Source organism: Procambarus clarkii, chromosome 38 (genome assembly GCF_040958095.1).
Source record: "Procambarus clarkii isolate CNS0578487 chromosome 38, FALCON_Pclarkii_2.0, whole genome shotgun sequence".
NCBI classification, from domain to species: Eukaryota; Metazoa; Arthropoda; class Malacostraca; order Decapoda; family Cambaridae; genus Procambarus; species Procambarus clarkii.
Genome location: NC_091187.1, coordinates 24,897,335 through 24,916,975, shown reverse-complemented (window position 1 = coordinate 24,916,975; position 19,641 = coordinate 24,897,335). Strand labels below are relative to the sequence as shown.

Sequence of the window (19,641 nt, the reverse complement as noted above, 5' to 3'; positions counted from 1 at the left end):
CCATCACCACGGGCCGGCACGACACTTGGCGGACCGCTTCCTACCCGAACTTTGTTCGTGTAGCATGACTCCCCAACCCCAATTGGGAAACTGGAAGTTTCGGATAACTAAAGTTTGGAAACCAAGTGGTGCTCTGTATCTACATTTGTGTTCACCATAGAGAACCACTGAGCTGGTATGGTGAATGCAGACAATAACAGGTGGCCACACAGTAAACGATGCTATCTCCCTCCGTCTCTCAGCATCACTCGTCCCACAGCACTAATTATTACAACAATCCTGCTATTATCACAACCCTGGTTATTTATATCACAGTCAGGGGTCGTCTTTAATATTGTCATCGCTAAATAATAGCAATTATATATTTATTTTGACATTTTTCGGGGATGCTGTGGTCACAAGCTGAACAGCAATGCTGTTCGCTCATGCTGCGTGCGCCAGCCTTGGTTGCTCCAACAGTACTGTGCCTCTCACACCTGAGAATATTGCCCACGATTTAACAAAAAAATGGCGTCTGTTTACAAGAGCCCTGAGGAAGCTAATGTGAACCCTGTGTAGCCGCGGGCCATTTGAATCGGGCCTGGCACCCTTGGGCGTATATATATACGCCATGCGCATGGTGGGACATGTTACTCAGGGCGTATATATATGCCATGCGCAGTTTAATCCTTAAATGGCGCATGGCTATATTCTGATTGACACCCACAGGCGCAAAAAAAAAAAAAAAAAAAAAATGTTTTCTTCCTAACCTGTTAAGTTGTGTTCCCTGATCACGGGAAAAATATAAAAAAAAATCAATTGTACTTACCGGCGATGTAATTGAGCCGAGAAGATGGATGATGACGTCACAGTTTGCATGTTCGCTCATGCACTGTGCGTCCCGGAGGCGTCGCGCACTCTTCAAGGAGCCACAGTTGCCACGAATTTATTTTCGCGTCATTGTTTACAGTGTCTAGGCATGTATTTTTTGCAATATTAGTCACTAATTATGTTGCACATAATGTCACTTGACAGATATTGTCAATATATGTTGCACACATCGAGTATACACATGCGTACATAAACGTTTTCCATTACGGCATTATATTATGTACAGTAATCACAATGTTCATTTTTTTATACGTACACACTAGCACACACTATGTACAGGTTTTTGCACTATTATTGCACATGTAGAAGTCTTGGAGTGTGTGGTACAGAGCGCCACTTGGTTTCCGAACCCCTTGGGGACGAGACCCGTCGGTTAACATGTAAGTTCGTATACGAGAAATAGAGGGGAAAAAATAAACTAGAAATGTAAAAAGAAATTTTTCCGAAAAATTTATGAAAAAAACTCTAGGGAAAAAAATCGTCAGGTTCATGGCGTAAATGCGACCGTGTTTTGTTTGTACTCATCAATAAGTGAAGTCCTGATCCGCTTTATAAAAGTCCTTAATTGTTCCTAACTGATTATTAAGACGTCTGGCAAACATCCTCTGGATGTTTCCTGCCAGCCTGCAGGAACATCCTGCCTAAAATATACGATGATGTACTGTACATTTAAGAAACAAATCTGGCCGGGTCACAGGTCTGTGGAGTGTGGTTAGGCTTACGGAGTCAGCCGGTCCCTCCCCCACCACCGACACACCTCCCCCTCTCCCCCCACCACCGACACACCTCCCCCTCTCCCCCCACCACCGACACACCTCCCCCTCTCCCCCCACCACAGACACACCTCCCCCTCTCCCCCCACCACCGACACACCTCCCCCTCTCCCCCCACCACCGACACACCACCCCCACCCCCCACCCCAAACCCATACACACACACACACACACACTCTCTCAAAGGTCACGTGGTTCACGGCTCACTTCAACACCCATATATCGCTTCCTGCCTGCCTGCCTGCCTCCTTCCCAGCCTGCCTCCTTCCCAGCCTGCCTCCTTCCCAGCCTGCCAGCCTGCTTCCTTCCCAGCCTGCCTCCTTCCCAGCCTGCCTGCCTGCCTCCTTCCCAGCCTGCCTGCCTGCCTCCTTCCCAGCCTGCCTGCCTGCCTCCTTCCCAGCCTGCCAGCCTGCTTCCTTCCCAGCCTGCCTCCTTCCCAGCCTGCCTGCCTGCCTCCTTCCCAGCCTGCCAGCCTGCTTCCTTCCCAGCCTGCCTCCTTCCCAGCCTGCCTCCTTCCCAGCCTGCCTCCTTCCCAGCCTGCCTGCCTGCCTGCCTCCTTCCCAGCCTGCCTCCTTCCCAGCCTGCCAGCCTGCTTCCTTCCCAGCCTGCCTCCTTCCCAGCCTGCCAGCCTGCTTCCTTCCCAGCCTGCCAGCCTGCTTCCTTCCCAGCCTGCCTGCCTGCCTCCTTCCCAGCCTGCCTGCCTGCCTCCTTCCCAGCCTGCCAGCCTGCTTCCTTCCCAGCCTGCCTCCTTCCCTGCCTGCCAGCCTGCCTCCTTCCCAGCCTGCCAGCCTGCCTCCTTCCCTGCCTGCCAGCCTGCCTCCTTCCCAGCCTGCCAGCCTGCCTCCTTCCCAGCCTGCCTCCTTCCCAGCCTGCCTGCCTGCCTCCTTCCCAGCCTGCCAGCCTGCTTCCTTTCCAGCCAGCCTGCCTCCCTCCCTGCCATCATGCTAACGGGATGTGTGTGTTAGGCTTATCTTCGGGAATGAGCCGGTCTCACCCCCACCACCAACAAACCACCCGCCCCCCTACATCCCATCTCTCAAGGTCACGCGGTTCAACCGCGTGACTACCACTCACTCCCTGCCTGCAAGCTAGCCTGCCTGCCTGTGCCTGCCTGCCTGTCTGCCTGCCTGTGCCTGCCTGCCTGTGCCTGCCAGCCTGCCTTTCCCTCCCTAATTCTCACTACTACTTCCATCCCTTCCTGCCTACCTCCTAGCATCTCTCCCTACCTCCCCCTCCCTCTTAGCATCTCTCCCTACCTCCTAACATCTCTCCCTACCTCCCCCTCCCTCCTAGCATCTCTCTCCCCCCCTCTCTCACTGATTCTCCCCCCCCCCCCCTCATTCATACTGCCTCCCACCTAAACTCCATCGTCCATCCACCCACCAGTCAGCCATCACTGACGCAATGGGTGCATTTGGAGCCAACATGGTGCACAGATGTTTCTTGATTGTGCAGATATGTAAAACAAAAGCACAGAATGAACATTCCAGCCTTATGGCAATTCAAAATAATCGGAATAATAGGCCGTGAATCTGTGAAGTCACAGTGGGCAAACTGGACCATCGCCCACCCACCACCACAAGCCGGCGTGACGCTTGGCGGACCCCTTCCTACCCGAACTTTGTTCGGGTAGCATGACTCCCCAACCCCAATCGGGAAACTGGAAGTTTCAGATAACTAAAGTTCGGAAACCAAGTGGTGCTCTGTAGTGCAGTCGACAGTACACAATGCAACTCCACAGCCTTCACACCATGTTTGCACCATTTTACGTTTTTGCTCTCTTCGTTACGTTGTTTTACATACTACACATGCACGTTGGCCTATTGCACGCTTTCCACCTGCTGGCAAATTCTTTAGTCTGTGTTGCTGAAAGGCATCCATGTGAGCGAGCCTGGGTGTTGCATCATGCTGTAACACTGGGTTCATGATTGATCTTCGTATGCCAAGGACTTCTTGACAAAACTTTGCTAATAACTGTGTTGCAAGTGTAAAAGCAAATGAACGGAAAACAGGTTTATGTCCAGTTTTCACAAGGTACAAATTATAGCAGTTCAACATGCTCATGTCAACAAGATGGAAAAACACTTTTCGTCTACCTCAATGTTTTCTGCACACACTCGATAGTGCCAATCATCATGTCAGCCTTATCAATCAAACGCATGTTGATATTGTAGTCAAGAACACAATCTGGCTTATATACTGGTTCTCTCGTTACACAGTGCACCTTGCCACTGTTCAACATTGTACCATCATGAACGGTTGTCAGCAGGTTCACTTCTCTCTTGTCTTTCCACCGTACTGAGAGTATTTCATCACATTTCCGTACCTGGCACTCACCAACTGCAAGTCCACCGACAAACACTGGCATTTCCCTTCTTCGTGGCTTTACTGTGCCAACCAACCCGGTTCTATTTTCAATCAAGAACTTAGCTAGCAATGGACTTGTATAGTAATTATCTGTGTATAGGATGTGGCCCTTGTTCATTCATGGTGCCATCAGCGACTTCATCACACTACTAGAGAAACCATGTTCGTCGTTACCGGGAATGTCTACATCGCTAGCTGAATACAGAATCATGTGTAACACGTATCCTGTTTCACAGGATAAAAACATTTCACACACAAAAGGTGACACCCCTAGGGTCAACACTTGCAGCAGAGGAGCTCCAGCATATTTCAACAATCCTAAGTATTGTAGTACAGGTTGATGGTAGTGAGTGGTGTCCCAGAGAACATAAAGGTATAGTGCTCTTGAAAAATAGGTGAGATAACAGGAAAGTGCTAAGGGAAGTGAAAAATTGGATGAGAAAAAGTTGCCCTAGTGTTTACAGTGCAGAGAAGAACATTCAAGATGGCCACTGGCAAGGGGAAAAACAAAACAGAGCTTGATTTTGAGGGATTCAATGAAGAAAGCATTGATATTAGTAGTCTACATAACAAGTTGGTAAATTTAGATACTATAGTGAACTCTCATGTAGAAATAATTAGTAAATTGAAAGAAAGTAATGACCATTTGAATAGCAAAGTTTTATGTCTTGAGGGTTTAGTGAAAGACTTGCGCAAGGATAAGAATCAATTGGAAACAAATTGCAAAGCCATGGAAGAAGAAAATAAACTCTTAAAAATAGCTTTGGAAGATGTTAAAGTAAATTTAAACATAAATGACTACAATAGGTTAGGCAAGGAAATTCAACAGGAGAAACAGCTTTTGTCAGCACAGATGGAGGAAGTTACACAGGGAATAGAACAGTGCAAGAAAGATATGCAACTCACTTATGCACAAGTGGCCAAGGAGAAGGAAAAAATAGAAGCAGCAGTAAAGGAAGTCAAACACTGCAGCAACCAAGATAAAACAAACATTAGGCTAGAAGTGAGGAAAGAATTGGCATCTAACCCGAAGTTGGTGCAAAACACAGTTGATCGGAGTAAGTCCCTGATCATTTTTGGCTGCAAAGAAAAGGCGATAACATCTAGGTCAGAAAGAGCTGTAGAAGAAGCTAAAGTAGTAGATAAAATTGTTGGCCTCGTGGAAGGTCTTACAAACAGAGAGAATGTGTGCGACTACAGGAGAATAGGCAGGTACGTAAAAGGGAAAGATCGACCTTTGAGGATCACCCTAAACGGTGCCAAACAGATGGAAGAAGTACTAAGGAATGCTAGAAAATTGCAAAGGGATGAGGATGGGAAAGGGTGGTCGTTAAGACGAGATCTTTCAAAAGAAGATAGAGAGAAGCTGAAACTGAACCTCGCCGAGGCAAAACATTTAAATGAGAGCAGGAATGAAGAAGAAATAAATTCTTTTTTCTACAAAGTGATAGGGGTAGGCAAACCAGTAAAGTGGTACATAAAGGCAAACCAACAAAATCAATAGAGAGAGGGGGAGTGAAGAATAAGGAGAGGGGGAACAAGTTCCTGAAGATTGCATACACCAACATAGATGGAGTGAGATCGAAGATACTGGAGTTAAGTGATGTAATACAGCTGCAGACACCAGACATTGTTGCACTCACGGAGACAAAACTTGAAGATGTAATTTTAAATGAGGTCATATTCCCAAGGGGCTACTCAATTTGGAGACGGGACAGAAAAATTAGGAAAGGCGGTGGCGTTGCTGTGCTGGTAAAAGAACACCTAAAGGTGAAGGAAATAATGACTGCCAATCCACAAGAAGTTGACATAATAGCACTAGAGATCTGCTATGAGGATGATAAACTAATGATGATAAATGCATATAGTCCACCGCCAAGCAGCACATGGTCAAAGGAGGAGCTAGATAGTAAACGTGAAGGTCTTATAACAATAATGAGAGAGATTATAGCGAGAGCGGATAACGATAGATCACGACTGTTGATAGTCGGTGACTTCAACTTGAAATCCATAGACTGGGAAGCATATGAAGCTAAAACAGAAGATTTTTGGACCTGTAAATTTGTAGACCTCATCCTGGAAACATTCTTGTATCAACATGTTAAACAAGCTACGAGGATGAGGGAAGGGGACGTTCCCTCCATGCTAGATTTGATATTTACCAGGAAGGAGGAAGAGATATTTGACATTCAGTACCTTCCTCCCTTGGGTAAAAGTGACCATGTCTTTTTGGGAATAAAGTATGCAATGCGTTATAAGCTGGAAGAAAATAAGGAGGTTGAAGCAGTTGAAAAACCAGACTTCAGGAGAGGACATTATGGTGACCTTAGAAATTTTTTTAGTGAGTATAATTGGACAGACTTGATGCTAGGCAAGGAAGTGAATGAGATGTATGGCAAGTTTTGTGAAATATATGATAAAGGCACAAAAAAATTTATACCAAAACAGAGATGCAGAACTAGGAAACAGGATTGGTTCAATAGAAATTGCGAGAGGGCTAGAGACCGAAAGACACAAAAATGGAATCAATACAGGAAGAGGCCGAACCCCCAAACATACCAGCGATACAAAGATGCGAGAAACAACTACACGGCAGTGAGGAGAGAGGCAGAAAGAAATTTTGAAAAAGGGATTGCGGACAAATGTAAAACAGAACCAGGTCTATTCTATAAATTCATAAACAACAAATTGCAGGTAAAGGATAATATTCAGAGGTTGAAAATGGGAAATAGATTCACGGAAGATGAAAAGGAAATGTGTGAAACACTAAACGAAAAGTTCCAAAGTGTGTTTGTACAAAATGAAATCTTTAGGGAACCAGATACAATAAGAATTCCAGAGAACAACATAGAACACATAGAGGTGTCTAGAGACGAAGTGGAAAAAATGCTCAAGGAGCTCGGTAAGAACAAAGCAGCTGGCCCAGATGGCATTTCACCATGGGTTCTGAGAGAATGTGCATCTGAGCTCAGCATTCCACTTCACCTGATCTTTCAGGCATCCCTGTGTACAGGAATCGTAGCAGACGTGTGGATACAGGCTAACATAGTTCCAATCTACAAAAGTGGCAGCAGGGAAGACCCCCTCAATTATAGACCTGTATCATTGACAAGTGTAATAGTGAAAGTGTTGGAAAAACTAATCAAAACTAAATGGGTAGAACACCTAGAGAGAAATTATATAATATCAGACAGACAGTATGGTTTTCGATCTGGAAGAACCTGTGTATCGAATTTACTCAGTTTCTATGATCGAGCCACAGAGATATTACAGGAAAGAGATGGTTGGGTTGACTACATCTATTTGGACCTAAAAAAAGGCTTTCGACAGAGTTCCACATAAGAGGTTGTTCTGGAAACTGGAAAATATTGGAGGGGTGACAGGTAAGCTTCTATCATGGATGAAAAATTTTCTGACTGATAGAAAAATGAGGGCAGTAATCAGAGGCAATGTATCGGAATGGAGAAATGTCACAAGTGGAGTACCACAGGGTTCAGTTCTTGCACCAGTGATGTTTATTGTCTACATAAATGATCTACCAGTTGGTATACAGAATTATATGAACATGTTTGCTGATGATGCTAAGATAATAGGAAGGATAAGAAATTTAGATGACTGTCATGCCCTTCAAGAAGACCTGGACAAAATAAGTATATGGAGCACCACTTGGCAAATGGAATTTAATGTTAATAAATGTCATGTTATGGAATGTGGAATAGGAGAACATAGACCCCACACAACCTATATATTATGTGAGAAATCTTTAAAGAATTCTGATAAAGAAAGAGATCTAGGAGTGGTTCTAGATAGAAAACTATCACCTGAGGACCACATAAAGAATATTGTGCAAGGAGCCTATGCTATGCTTTCTAACTTCAGAATTGCATTTAAATACATGGATGGCGATATACTAAAGAAATTGTTCATGACTTTTGTTAGGCCAAAGCTAGAATATGCAGCTGTTGTGTGGTGCCCATATCTTAAGAAGCACATCAACAAACTGGAAAAGGTGCAAAGACATGCTACTAAGTGGCTCCCAGAACTGAAGGGCAAGAGCTACGAGGAGAGGTTAGAAGCATTAAATATGCCAAAACTAGAAGACAGAAGAAAAAGAGGTGATATGATCACTACATACAAAATAGTTACAGGAATTGATAAAATCGACAGGGAAGACTTCCTGAGACCTGGAATTTCAAGAACAAGAGGTCATAGATTTAAACTAGCTAAACACAGATGCCCAAGAAATATAAGAAAATTCACCTTCGCAAATAGAGTGGTAGACGGTTGGAACAAGTTAAGTGAGAAGGTGGTGGAGGCCAAGACCGTCAGTATGTGTAAAGTAGTGTAAATGGCCCCATAGAGCGGCAATTTTGTTTTTTTCGACTGCCACTCTACGTCGCAGGGTTATTTTCAACTTTTAGACCGGCAATTTTGTTTTTTTTCGACTGCCGCTCTACGTCGCAGGGTTATTTTCAACTTTAGACCGGCCGTTTTTTTTTTTTTCAACTGCCGCTCTACGTCGCAGGGTTATTTTCAACTTTTAGACCGGCCGTTTTGTTTTTTCCGACTGCCGCTCTACGTCGCAGGGCTATTTTCAACTTTTAGACCGGCCGTTTTTTTTTTTTTTTTCCAGGGTCTGTCTACGCACCCCTAGTTTCACGAACTTGAAGTACGACATAGACCGTGCGTTTTTTGTTTTTCAGGAGCCAGTCTACGCACCCTGGGTTTTCTACAAGTCCCTCTATGGTCCCTGCCATTTTCTCTCAAGGGGATTAAACGGCCGCCTCCAGTCATCCCCAAATTTCGTTGGCTCAGTGACCCTGCACAGACATTGCTAATGGTCAATGACGTCACCAGCTAGCCGCTCGGCATTCCTGCACCGGCATGTTCGAGGGGATTAAAAAGCCGGTCTATGAGTCGTTATATGACAAAGAGTGCTGGGAAGACGGGACACCACGAGCGTAGCTCTCATCCTGTAACGACACTTAGGTAATTACACTTAGGTAATTACAGTCACACAGTACAAAGAATTTCAAGCCAAATCTGTTCCATTTGGAGGGAATATACTGTTTGAATGAAACACGTCCTTTCAATAGTATAAAGGATTCATCAATCACCAGCTTCTGTGCAGGTACGTAAAAATCTCTGAATTTTCCAATCACCTCATTCATATAGTGCCTCACTCGCCAAAGTCTATCCTCCTCAGTCCGGTCCTCATTAGTTGCAAAATGCACACACCTGAGGAGCATCTGAAATCTGTCTCTGGACATATATTTCCTGAAGAAAGGTGTTGGAATAGTCAGATCTTTGCTCCAGTAATCTGTGAAAGCATGTTTGACAAAGTGTTTCATCAACATACATATTGCAAGAAACACATACATTTCACCTATATTGGTGTTTTTCCAACGTTGCAAGCGTGAAAATTCTGTTATCTCTTTTCTAATGAGATGAGCCGCATGAAGGTTCATTTGCTGTACAATATATTCCATGAGCGGCTCATCATAGAATGCGGTAAAATAATCACATTCACTTATATCTTCACCATTATTAGGGAAAAGATCTGTAATCCCAACGTCTGTATTGTCAAAGGCAGGAATTCGTGGAATAAAACCAGCACCATCACTCCATACTAATACACCTGGTGTGCTGCGAGACGCAGGGGTCGCAGCAGAGGCACTACGGCAAGGAAGCGAAGCACCCCGTGGACCAGGAGCTGAAGCCCGTCTACGGCCGCTACCTGCACGTGAACATGAGGCTCTTGATGCCACATGTTGTTCCATGCGGTGGCACTTGGCTGGGCGAGACGCTGCTGACGCGACAAAATCTCGCCCAGTAACACCACTGGTACTGGCACCAGGCTCGGTAACACTATGTTCTGATTCCACTTCACTAAAACCAGAAAAAGTCACCTTCATCTGACTCGTCACCGAAAATATCCTCAGACTAAATAATCACAGGAACTGTGTGGCCGAGGGAGAATTGGGGTAGACGCTGGCTGAGGCGGCAAGGGTGAGGGTATAGGTCTCGCCATGGGAGGCGGCTGTATCTCATATTCACTGTCCGTGCTATCAACATCGGTCAATTGTGTGTAGTCTTTATCAATATCAGAGTCATCAAAGTCACTTACCTCACCATCGGAAAATAATTCACTGGTTATTTGCTCTTGGGTGAGTGATTGCGTGGGGCGTGCCCGGGAAGCGTTCGGCCGTGTGCTCGACATGGTGGCTGCTGGGTAACTGAGGCCTCCCAAGCGATGGTAGCGTGAGCTGGATTTTTTTTCAAAATGGCGGCTGTTTACAATAGCCCCTGGCCAGCGTATGGGGACCCCCTATACCCCGCGGGCCTTTCAAATCGTGCGCGGTATGCCAGCGTATCATATGATACGATGTGCAATTTACTGCAAGTTGGGCAAAGCATCATATGATGGGATGCGCAATTGAAGGGTTAAGGGTTAACGACCATACGTATTAAATCAATAATTCATACATTTTATTATATAAATATATCACACTACACACTATTGAATAATATTACTGCAAAAAAAAACACAGATGAATGTAATGAAACGCCATTTTCTTGGCGAGTCCCGGAGGCTCCCCGGAGCTATCCAGGCTGATAAGTATCTATCTATCTTGAGATGATTTCGGGGCTTAGCATCCCCACAACTTGGTCCTAGACCAAGCCTCCTTTTTGTTACACATCCTCAGGAAGCAGCCCGTAGCAGCTGTCTAACTACCAGGTACCTATTTACTGCTAGGTAACAGGTGCATCAGGGTAAAAAGAAACATTTTTGCCCATTTGTTTCCACCTCCACCGGGGATCAAACCCGGAATCTCTGGGCTATGAATCCGAAGTGCTGTTCACTCAGCTGTCAGGCGCATCAGGATACCCTAACTTTTGGCATCAGTAAATGTGAGTGGAGTTCTAGGCCTACCGGGACCACAAGCCATTACCTGGTCCCCCTCAGAGAGGCACGATGAGCAATGGCCTAGAGAAATGCACATGTTATTTTGGAACATTCTATATCTGGAATTGACCGGGACAGGCATCCATAAAGTTGAGCGCCCCAAAACAAATCCCTATTCTGGTGAAAAATGAAGAAAAACAGACAAACGAGAGGACAGAACCGGATCAACCAAAAGCGTGTCTCTGGACTCAGAAGCCGTAGCGTGCAAAGAACGGCAGAGGGCCGCAACCAAACACAACACACTTTGCACCTCCGGCCTGACCAACCAAGCATCAACCCAAGGACCCTTCCTGACTCAATCTTCACCCGAAGAGAAAGAGACCGCTGCAAACAAACAAGAAAAAGCATAGGAAAAACAAACCTGAACGGAAGGGGCCACAACAAACCAAGGCGAAGACAGAAACGAGAGCACTCCATCCAAAAACCAGGATGGCTCAGGCAACGCATGAGCAGGCCGGAGGCAAACACTGCCCGAGACAGCTTGCTTAACCCTTCCACTGCTCAGGGGTCCTGAGGACATTTACACTCCTGTGCGCAAGAAAAAAAAAATTCTAAAAAATTATTTTGTCTTCTTAAAATGTTAATATGTGTTCCCTGAGCACAGGGAAAAAAAATCATAGGTGCCATATTTTGGGCGCAATTGACCGAGGAAGTCTGGCAAAAAGTGGGCATTGACAGAGCGGTCGTCAGAGCCGGTCAGCGTCACCCGCACTGACAGGTGGGAGTTACCACAAAGATATTATCACTTAATTATATCTATGTCTCTGATTTTTTTTTTAGTTTTTTTGCAGTAATATTATTCAATAGTGTGTAATGTAATATATTTATATAATAAAAGTGGTTAATAATTGCTATACTCAAAAGTATGGTGTACATATTAGTGATTCAATTATTATGTTCACAAAACAATAAACAAATAGTTTTGTTGCTATTACACTCTATACACAGGCTATATATAAGTATCTGCATGTTTTCTTCACCATAACGAACCACTAAGTTGGTACTGAGAGTCGAAAAGCAACGATGAGTGACCGCCTCACACCAGCCAGCCACTCGCTGCCACTCCCTCAACAACGCCTCACTCGCCCACTTTTTCCTCCCACCATCCTGTTTTACGTTTTATTCAAAATATACAGACGTTATATATAAGAATCAACATGTTCTGTTCACCACAAGTGTACAACTAAGCAGATATAGTTAGTTTAGGCACTAAGAGGCGTCGCTATACACACAGTCAGCTAGCGGCTGCCTCACTCAGTCAAGGCCACACGCCCTAAACTTTCTCCCCCAACAATACCGTTTGTGGTGTTATGACACTATATACAGACGTTATATATAAGTATGTATATATTTTGTTCACCACAACTGTACAGCTAAGCTGATAAAGTTAGTTCAGGCACTAGGAGTCGTCACTATACACACAGTCAGCTGGCGGCTCCCTCACTCATTCAAGGTCACACGCACTAAAATTTCTCCCCCAACAATACTGTTTGTAGTGTTATTACCCTATATACACAGATTATATATAAGTATCTACATGTTGTATGCACCATAACTGTACACCTAAGCTTGTAGTGTCCAAAGAGCATAGTGGCCACCCTCTAAACAGCTAGACAAATCATGCAGACGACATCACCTCCGTCACCCAAATGGCTCCTCCCAGCATAATCCTTTTGCTGTTATTACACTAATACACACATTATATATAAGTATCTACATTTATGTTCACCACAGAGAACCACTAAGCTGGTATGGTGAATGCAGACAATAACAGGTGGCCACACAGTCAGTAAACGATGCTGTCTCCCTCCGTCTCTCAGCATCACTCATCCCACAGCGCTAATTATTACAACAATCCTGCTATTATCACAACCCTGGTTATTTATATCACAGTTAGGGGTCATCTTTAATATTGTCATCGCTAAATAATAGCAATTATATATTTATTTGTTGACAATTTTTTGACAATTATATATTTCATTTTGACATGAGACAAGGTGGCAGGATGTGTTAAGCCGACAGTCCCAAACCTCCACGAGAGGACAAGACCACGTCAATAAAAAGCGCAGAATACCTTTGAAAAGACAAAAAGAAAAGGAAGTCCCATACCACCGGGTGAAGACGGGTGATATGCAACATGCCTTAGGGTTCTCATCGGTATAGCGTAAACGCACCTTAAGGTTCTCATAGGTATAGCGTACTATTCAAAACTGGTGCGGGTGACGTGGGGTACGAAATGGATGCATGAGGGTTCCAGTGATCATCCGCCATTTTGAAAAAAAATCCAAGCATGCCCCAGGGCCATGGGAACCCTGAGGTGAATATGTTGATAAATATCCACACCGGTGCCATGTTTCCTTGAAGTTACCATGAAGTGGTTCTGGGGCTTAGCATACCGGCGGCCCAATCGTCGACCTGGCCTCCTCGTTGCTGGACTGGTCAACCAGGCTGTTTGACACGGCTGCTCACAGCCTAACGTATGAATCACAGCCTGGTTGATCAGGTATCCTTTGGAGGCGCTTATTCAGTTTTCTCTTGAATACTGTGAGGGGGTGGCCAGTTATGCCCCTTGTGTGTAGTGGAAGAACAGGTACTCTCAGAGTACCTGTTGCACCTCTGCTCTTCAACGGGGGTATTCCGCACATCCTGCCATGTCTTCTGGTCTCATGTGAAGTTATTTCTGTGAACACGTTTGGGATGAACCCCTCTAATATATTCCACATGTAAATTATTATGTATCTCTCCCACCTGCACTCAAGAGAATACAGATTTAGGCTCTTTAGTCGGTCCCAATAGTTTAGATGTTTTACTGAGTGGATTCTAGTAGTAAAGGATCTCTGCACGCTCCCCAGGTCAGCAATTTCTCCAGCTTTGAAAGGGGCCGTCAATGTGCAGCAGTACTCAACTCTACAGAGCACTAGCGTCTTGAAAAATATCATCATCGGTATAGCATCTCTAGTGTGAAAGGTTCTTGTTATCCAACCTTCCATTTTTTTTGCAGTTGTGACAGCTACTTTATTGTGTTCTTTGAAGTTAAGGTCTTCCGACATCAGTACACCCAAATCCTTTATATTGCCTTTTTGTTCTATGTTATGATCTGACTGAGTTTTGTACGTGGTTTCCATTTTTATATTTTCATTTTTTCCATAGCACATGACATGGAACTTATCGTCGTTAAACACCATATTATTTTCCGTAGCCCATAGAAAGACCTGATTTACATCTGATTGGAGGTTTGCCGTGTCCTCTATGTTGCCAACTCTCATGAAAATCCTAGTGTCATCTGCAAAGGATGATACAGTGCTATAGGTTGTGTTCTTGTCTATGTCCGATATGAGGATGAGAAAAAGTACTGGAGCAAGCACAGTACCCTGGGGGACTGAGCTCTTCACGGTTGATGGGCTGGATTTTATTTTGTTGACTATTACACATTGGGTTCTGTTAGTCAGGAAATTGCCCACTTAACCAGGAACACTTTTATAATACGGAGGCCGCCGTATGTCCAAGCAGGAAGAAGATACAGGGAGTTAAGCATACTTGCCACTCCAAAGGGTCAGTGAGTACATCGGCGGTGCAGCGTGGGAGAGGGGAGACGCTAGCAGCGTCTGACCTCTGGGGTCAACCGGCGCGATGGTGAATAACAGCTATGACGTGGTTGTGATGTGTTCATGACGTCACTCCTGCTACTGCTCATCGAACAAGCTAATATGATTGGTTCCCGCCCATTTGCTGCAATGCTATTGGTCAAATTGTAATCCCCTTGTGTTGTGTGTGCCCCACGAGATGCCCTGAGCTTCAGGCAAAACCCATTCTTGTGAGGGATCTCTTGCATAGAGGACGTGTCCTGTTCTGTCTAATGGCCAATAGATAGAAGAACACTGTCTATTCCTCACCGTCAAGTTAACTCAGCGTCTCTATGATATACTACACACTCGCCCAGAATCACGAGTGTGAATATATTGTTCAGAAGCCTAAAGTGACAAATCTCCAGAGCGAAACAGACTGGTATCAGGTAACCCCTGGTGACAAAGATCGTTGAGTGACTTAGAGTGAACTAAGGCAGTGCCGCCGCCTAAGTAACCTATGTGTGACTTTACCACAAGTGTACCTGCATGGTACCACAGCCGCCGCCAGCCGCCACTCATCCCGAGCATGTACCTCAGTACCTCGAGGCGCCCGCCGCCGCCGTCACTACTATGTGACGTCACCACCTTACTCATCACCTGTGCCAGTGTGTGTGCGTGTGTCTGTCTGTTAAGCATACAGCACGCCCTACTGCAAGTACCCTCCGTGTCTACGAGCGAAACCAGCTGTCAGGCCACCTACGAGTGCTTGTATAAATGTGCCTGAGTGAGTGAGTGAGTAAGGAATGGTACCCTATCTGTAAGTACAAGATCTTGTCATTGTTTTATTGTGTCTGTGTTGATCTGAGGGATCAACCAGTTCTCACCTTTTCATACCTGTCACAGGTTATAGGTGAATCGACGGTGAATGTGTGTTTATCTGTGTGGTATCACTGCATTTCACTAGTCTGTGAATGTGAGCTTCACATACACCACACATTTAGTATTGTGTGTGACTATTATTGTGCATGTTATTACCTGTCCCATTGACAGTGTAGTTGTGATTTATTGCATATCATCAATACCGAGTATCCGGTTGGAACTCTTGTGATCCCTTTGCATACCGGCAGTTAGGTTGCCGTGTTAATGATTGGCTGTCAACTGTGTTAAGTTAGGTGTTTCTCCACGAGTGGATACGAGTTGTTTAGCCAGACGTCAAGAGTCTCGCTAATATAACCATAGCTTTGCTGACGCCAATCTGAAGTAAATCAAGCACCCTGTGTATTAGTGGTTAAGTTAGTAAATAATCTACTGTTAAGCTTTATGCGGTGTTTCCGTAGAACCACTTCTGAATACTGCCAATATAACTCAAGCCTTCAGCTCTAAGTGTCTTCCACACCGAGTTGCCTATAATCACTAAACTATAAATGTGATGAGGACCCTAGGAGTCCCTTAAAGTGTTAAATCATTGAGGAGATTCCAACGATCAACATGGAGCAGGACCAGGTGAGGCTAGTCTGAGAAGAGACCCTCAAGGACTCTAACTCGACCTTGCTCCCAGGCCCTGTACGGTTGCTCTCGTATTTTCTATTCTGCTAATTCCGACAGCTTCGTGAAGCGTCTGCCACATGTACATTGGCGACGTACGCATTGCAGTCGTGAAAGAAAAAAAGAAAACCCCCACACTGTTAATAAGGTAAGACTGAAGGTATTGCAGGGAGTGACCTCTGACTCCATAATGATGTAATTTAAGAAGAGGGTTTTGGTGGTTGACAGTGTTAAAAGCCTTACGTAGGTCCACAAATAACCCAACAAGAAACTCATTTTAATCAAGAGCTGTATGTATCAAGTTAATCATACTAATAAGTGCATCGTTAGTGCTTTTATTGGGTCTGAAACCATATTGGCAAGAACTAAGTATATTGAGTTTGGCTAGATATGAGTAAAGCTGCTTGTAGATTAGCTTTTCAAATATTTTTGACAAGGTTGGCAGAATTGATATAGCATAAGAAATATTGCCGGAACAACCGTGGACATCTTCAAGAGGAAACTAGATTTATTCCTCCAAGGAGTGCCGGACCAACCGGGCTGTGGTGGGTATGTGGGCCTGCGGGCCGCTCCAAGCAACAGCCTAGTGGACCAAACTCTCACAAGTCAAGCCTGGCCTCGGGCCGGGCTTGGGGAGTAGAAGAACTCCCAGAACCCCATCAACCAGGTATCAACCAGGTCTGTAATTGTTGACATCAGTGAAACCACCACATTTGTGGACTGGGGTTACTCTCTTACAACAATTCACCTCTTACTTTGTTGCACTGAGTTATGTTTGGCTGAGTTAAGTCAAGTTTGTTTCAGTTATGCTGGTTTAGGGTGGGTTAAGCTTGTTTAGGTTTTACCCGAATTATCTGAATTTACCTGACAAGACACTACCACACTAGTTACCTTTATGAGGACTAGAAGCCAGTGGCTTGTTACATTCCCCTAATAATTTGGTTCATTTAAAATAAAGGTTCCATTTGTCCTAATAATTTTCTCCAGATCGAGTCCCCATGGAAAAGTGGTAGGACACTTGCCTGGCATTTGGAGAGCGCTTTGGCCTAGGTTCGTATCCTGGCTGGGGAGGATTTACTGAGGCGCGGGTCCGTCTAATTACCACAAGCTACACAAGCTTCACAAAGCTTCCTGGCAATATGTTAGTAATGACTAAATATGATATGTTAGGTTAGGCAGACCTAACCTAACCTAACCTAACCTAACCTAACCTATCCTATCCTATCCTAACCTAACCTAACCTAACCTAACCTAACCAAAGCTTGGATTGTCGACTTGATTAGGCGTCACCAGCTTTTTATTTTCATCTAATTTCTTTATAAAAAGATACTTTTTCAGATTAAAATTATGTTTTTTTGTGTTGTACATTCAGCACCAACATTATAATGAGTAAATATATCATATTTATTCATTACTAACGTATTGCCAGGAAGCTTTGTGAAGCTTGTGTAGCTTGTGGTAGCTTGTGGTAATTAGACGAACCGTGAGGCACCAATCCTAAACTGTAGCCTCTGTTTACCCAGCAGTAAAATGGATCCCTGGTCATTAAATGATGTGGTGGGGTCATATACCAGGAAAAATTTGGAATAGGGACTTGCCCAAAATGCTGTGTGTGCTAGTGACTGGACAAGAATATAAGAACTCTTGTATATATAAATAAAAAATATAACAATTAAAATGAAATAGTTTTGGCATTTATGGCTACTAAGGGCAGGCAGTTCCACGAGTTTAAAAAGCATCTTCTGTTTTCAATCCTGTTTTTCAGATTATGATGGTTTAGGGTAGATTAGGTTTGACTGGGTTAGGCTGGTTTAGGTTAGGCTGGGTAGGGATGCATAAGGCTGCCTTTAGGTTAGGTGGTGCTATAATTTGTTCAGATTGTTACAATAGGCTAGGCTGGATTATGTCAGGTTAAATTGGATAATGTTAAGTTTATTTAAAAAAAAAAAGTAGGAATGACATAGATCACAAGGCTAACAACACTGAACCAAGCATGACAGGGCTAATCTCGTCAAAACTTTTAAAATACTGAACAGTTTGGAGGATGTTGATCGAGACAATTTCTTCAAAAGATCAGATGTAACAAACAAGGAGTAACGGTTTCAAGCTCAACAAGCTACAATGTAGGAATGAAAACAGGAGAATCTTTTTCACCCACAGGGTTATAAATGCATGGAATTATCTACGCACCGAAGACTTAAATGCCAAAACTCTGCTGAACTTCAAAATCCAGCTCGGCAAAATCATCAGGGGCAAAATCCTTGACAAGCTACCATTTAACTGTCCTAGCCAAGGTCAATATATGGACCCCTCAGGTAAACTTTACCTAGGCACCTGTACCTTCCTTAGAAACCTTGTACCTGCCCTACCCATGATTCAAAGGACCCATGATTGACACAATCTTTTTATAACCTATATATGTTTACTTTTGATTCAATAAAAATTATTATCATTATTATTGAGAAAACCATGGGAATACCCAGCGCATAAGTTCGAATCCTTATCACGGCTCCTACGGATTTTCTCATTGATACATCACGTTAGTATATATATCTTTCTCTGCATTATGATTATTATTATAGGTGTTATACTCACTGGAGTGTGTAGCCATGTCAGTGATGGTGGAGCCGTTGCTGCTGTGTTATGACGCCTCTGTTGCCTCAAAGTTCCTCCACGGGGACTGGTCAAATCGTATATAACCGTTTCGCATACTGTCGGTTCCGTACACACACACAAAATTCGTTCAGAAACAAGTTTGTATATATTTGAACCTTTTCATATATAATTACGCGGTGGCTTCTTTTTTCTCATCTTCCAAGACACAGAAAGGCCGAAAAGCATGAGTATAAAGGGCTATGGCATCTTTAGAACCGAGAATTATATGTACGGGCAGCATAAAACATCCACTAGACAGTGTGACATTGTAATTTGTATATTTATTTATATACAAGAAGGCACATTGGGTTTATTAGAGTACAGACCTGAAGTTCTATATTATTGTAGAGCCACTAGTAAAGCCTCTTGTAAAGCCAATTGCCAGAATTAGGATGAGATATCGATATCTATGGCAGATGGCTGCAAGTAATGACTCCTCTTTAGTGCCCTAATATCCACCAGACAAAGGTTATATAAACACAAGTCTCTGGTCCACACACACATTCTCTAACTGTACAAACCCAAAGAGGGTGCGAAAGAGTTGCTCATCGACCGCTTGTTGTTCTACTGCTGGTCGGTTGTCTCTCTCTCTCTCTCTCGCTCTTCTGCCGTTTTCTCTGAACTCCGCTGTGTTGTTGGGGGATACTTAGGTCACTACATTTCCAATGGTCAAATTCAGATTCAAATATGTTACGGCCAGCTTGGGCCAGTAACCGGGTTCTTTTCTGTTAACGTGTCTTATAAGCTTTAGTCTAAGTGATTTTCCCCCACATCTTGCCCGAAACGCTGTGCATATTAGTGGCTTTAGGTATTGTATGTACTCGCTCTATCTATAAATCCAACATTATGTTTGTGACTCATATTCTATAGATGTACTTTTACCTGAATAAACATTTTG

General features: G+C 44.1%; 1 protein-coding gene across 2 annotated transcripts in view; it reads right to left on the bottom strand.

The window, feature by feature from the left end:
* The window catches only part of LOC123771975 (uncharacterized), a 387,132-nt gene extending 367,846 nt beyond the window's left edge, over positions 1–19,286 (bottom strand). The window contains exon 1 of one of the 2 annotated variants that reach the window (XM_045764833.2): positions 18,684–19,286. In XM_045764833.2, coding sequence (XP_045620789.1) covers positions 18,684–18,699 — 16 coding nt within the window. In that variant the 5' untranslated portion in view covers positions 18,700–19,286. The remainder of the gene's footprint in view (positions 1–18,683) is intronic. The other variant, XM_045764835.2, reaches the window with a different exon arrangement.
* Between the last annotated feature and the right edge of the window lie 355 nt (positions 19,287–19,641).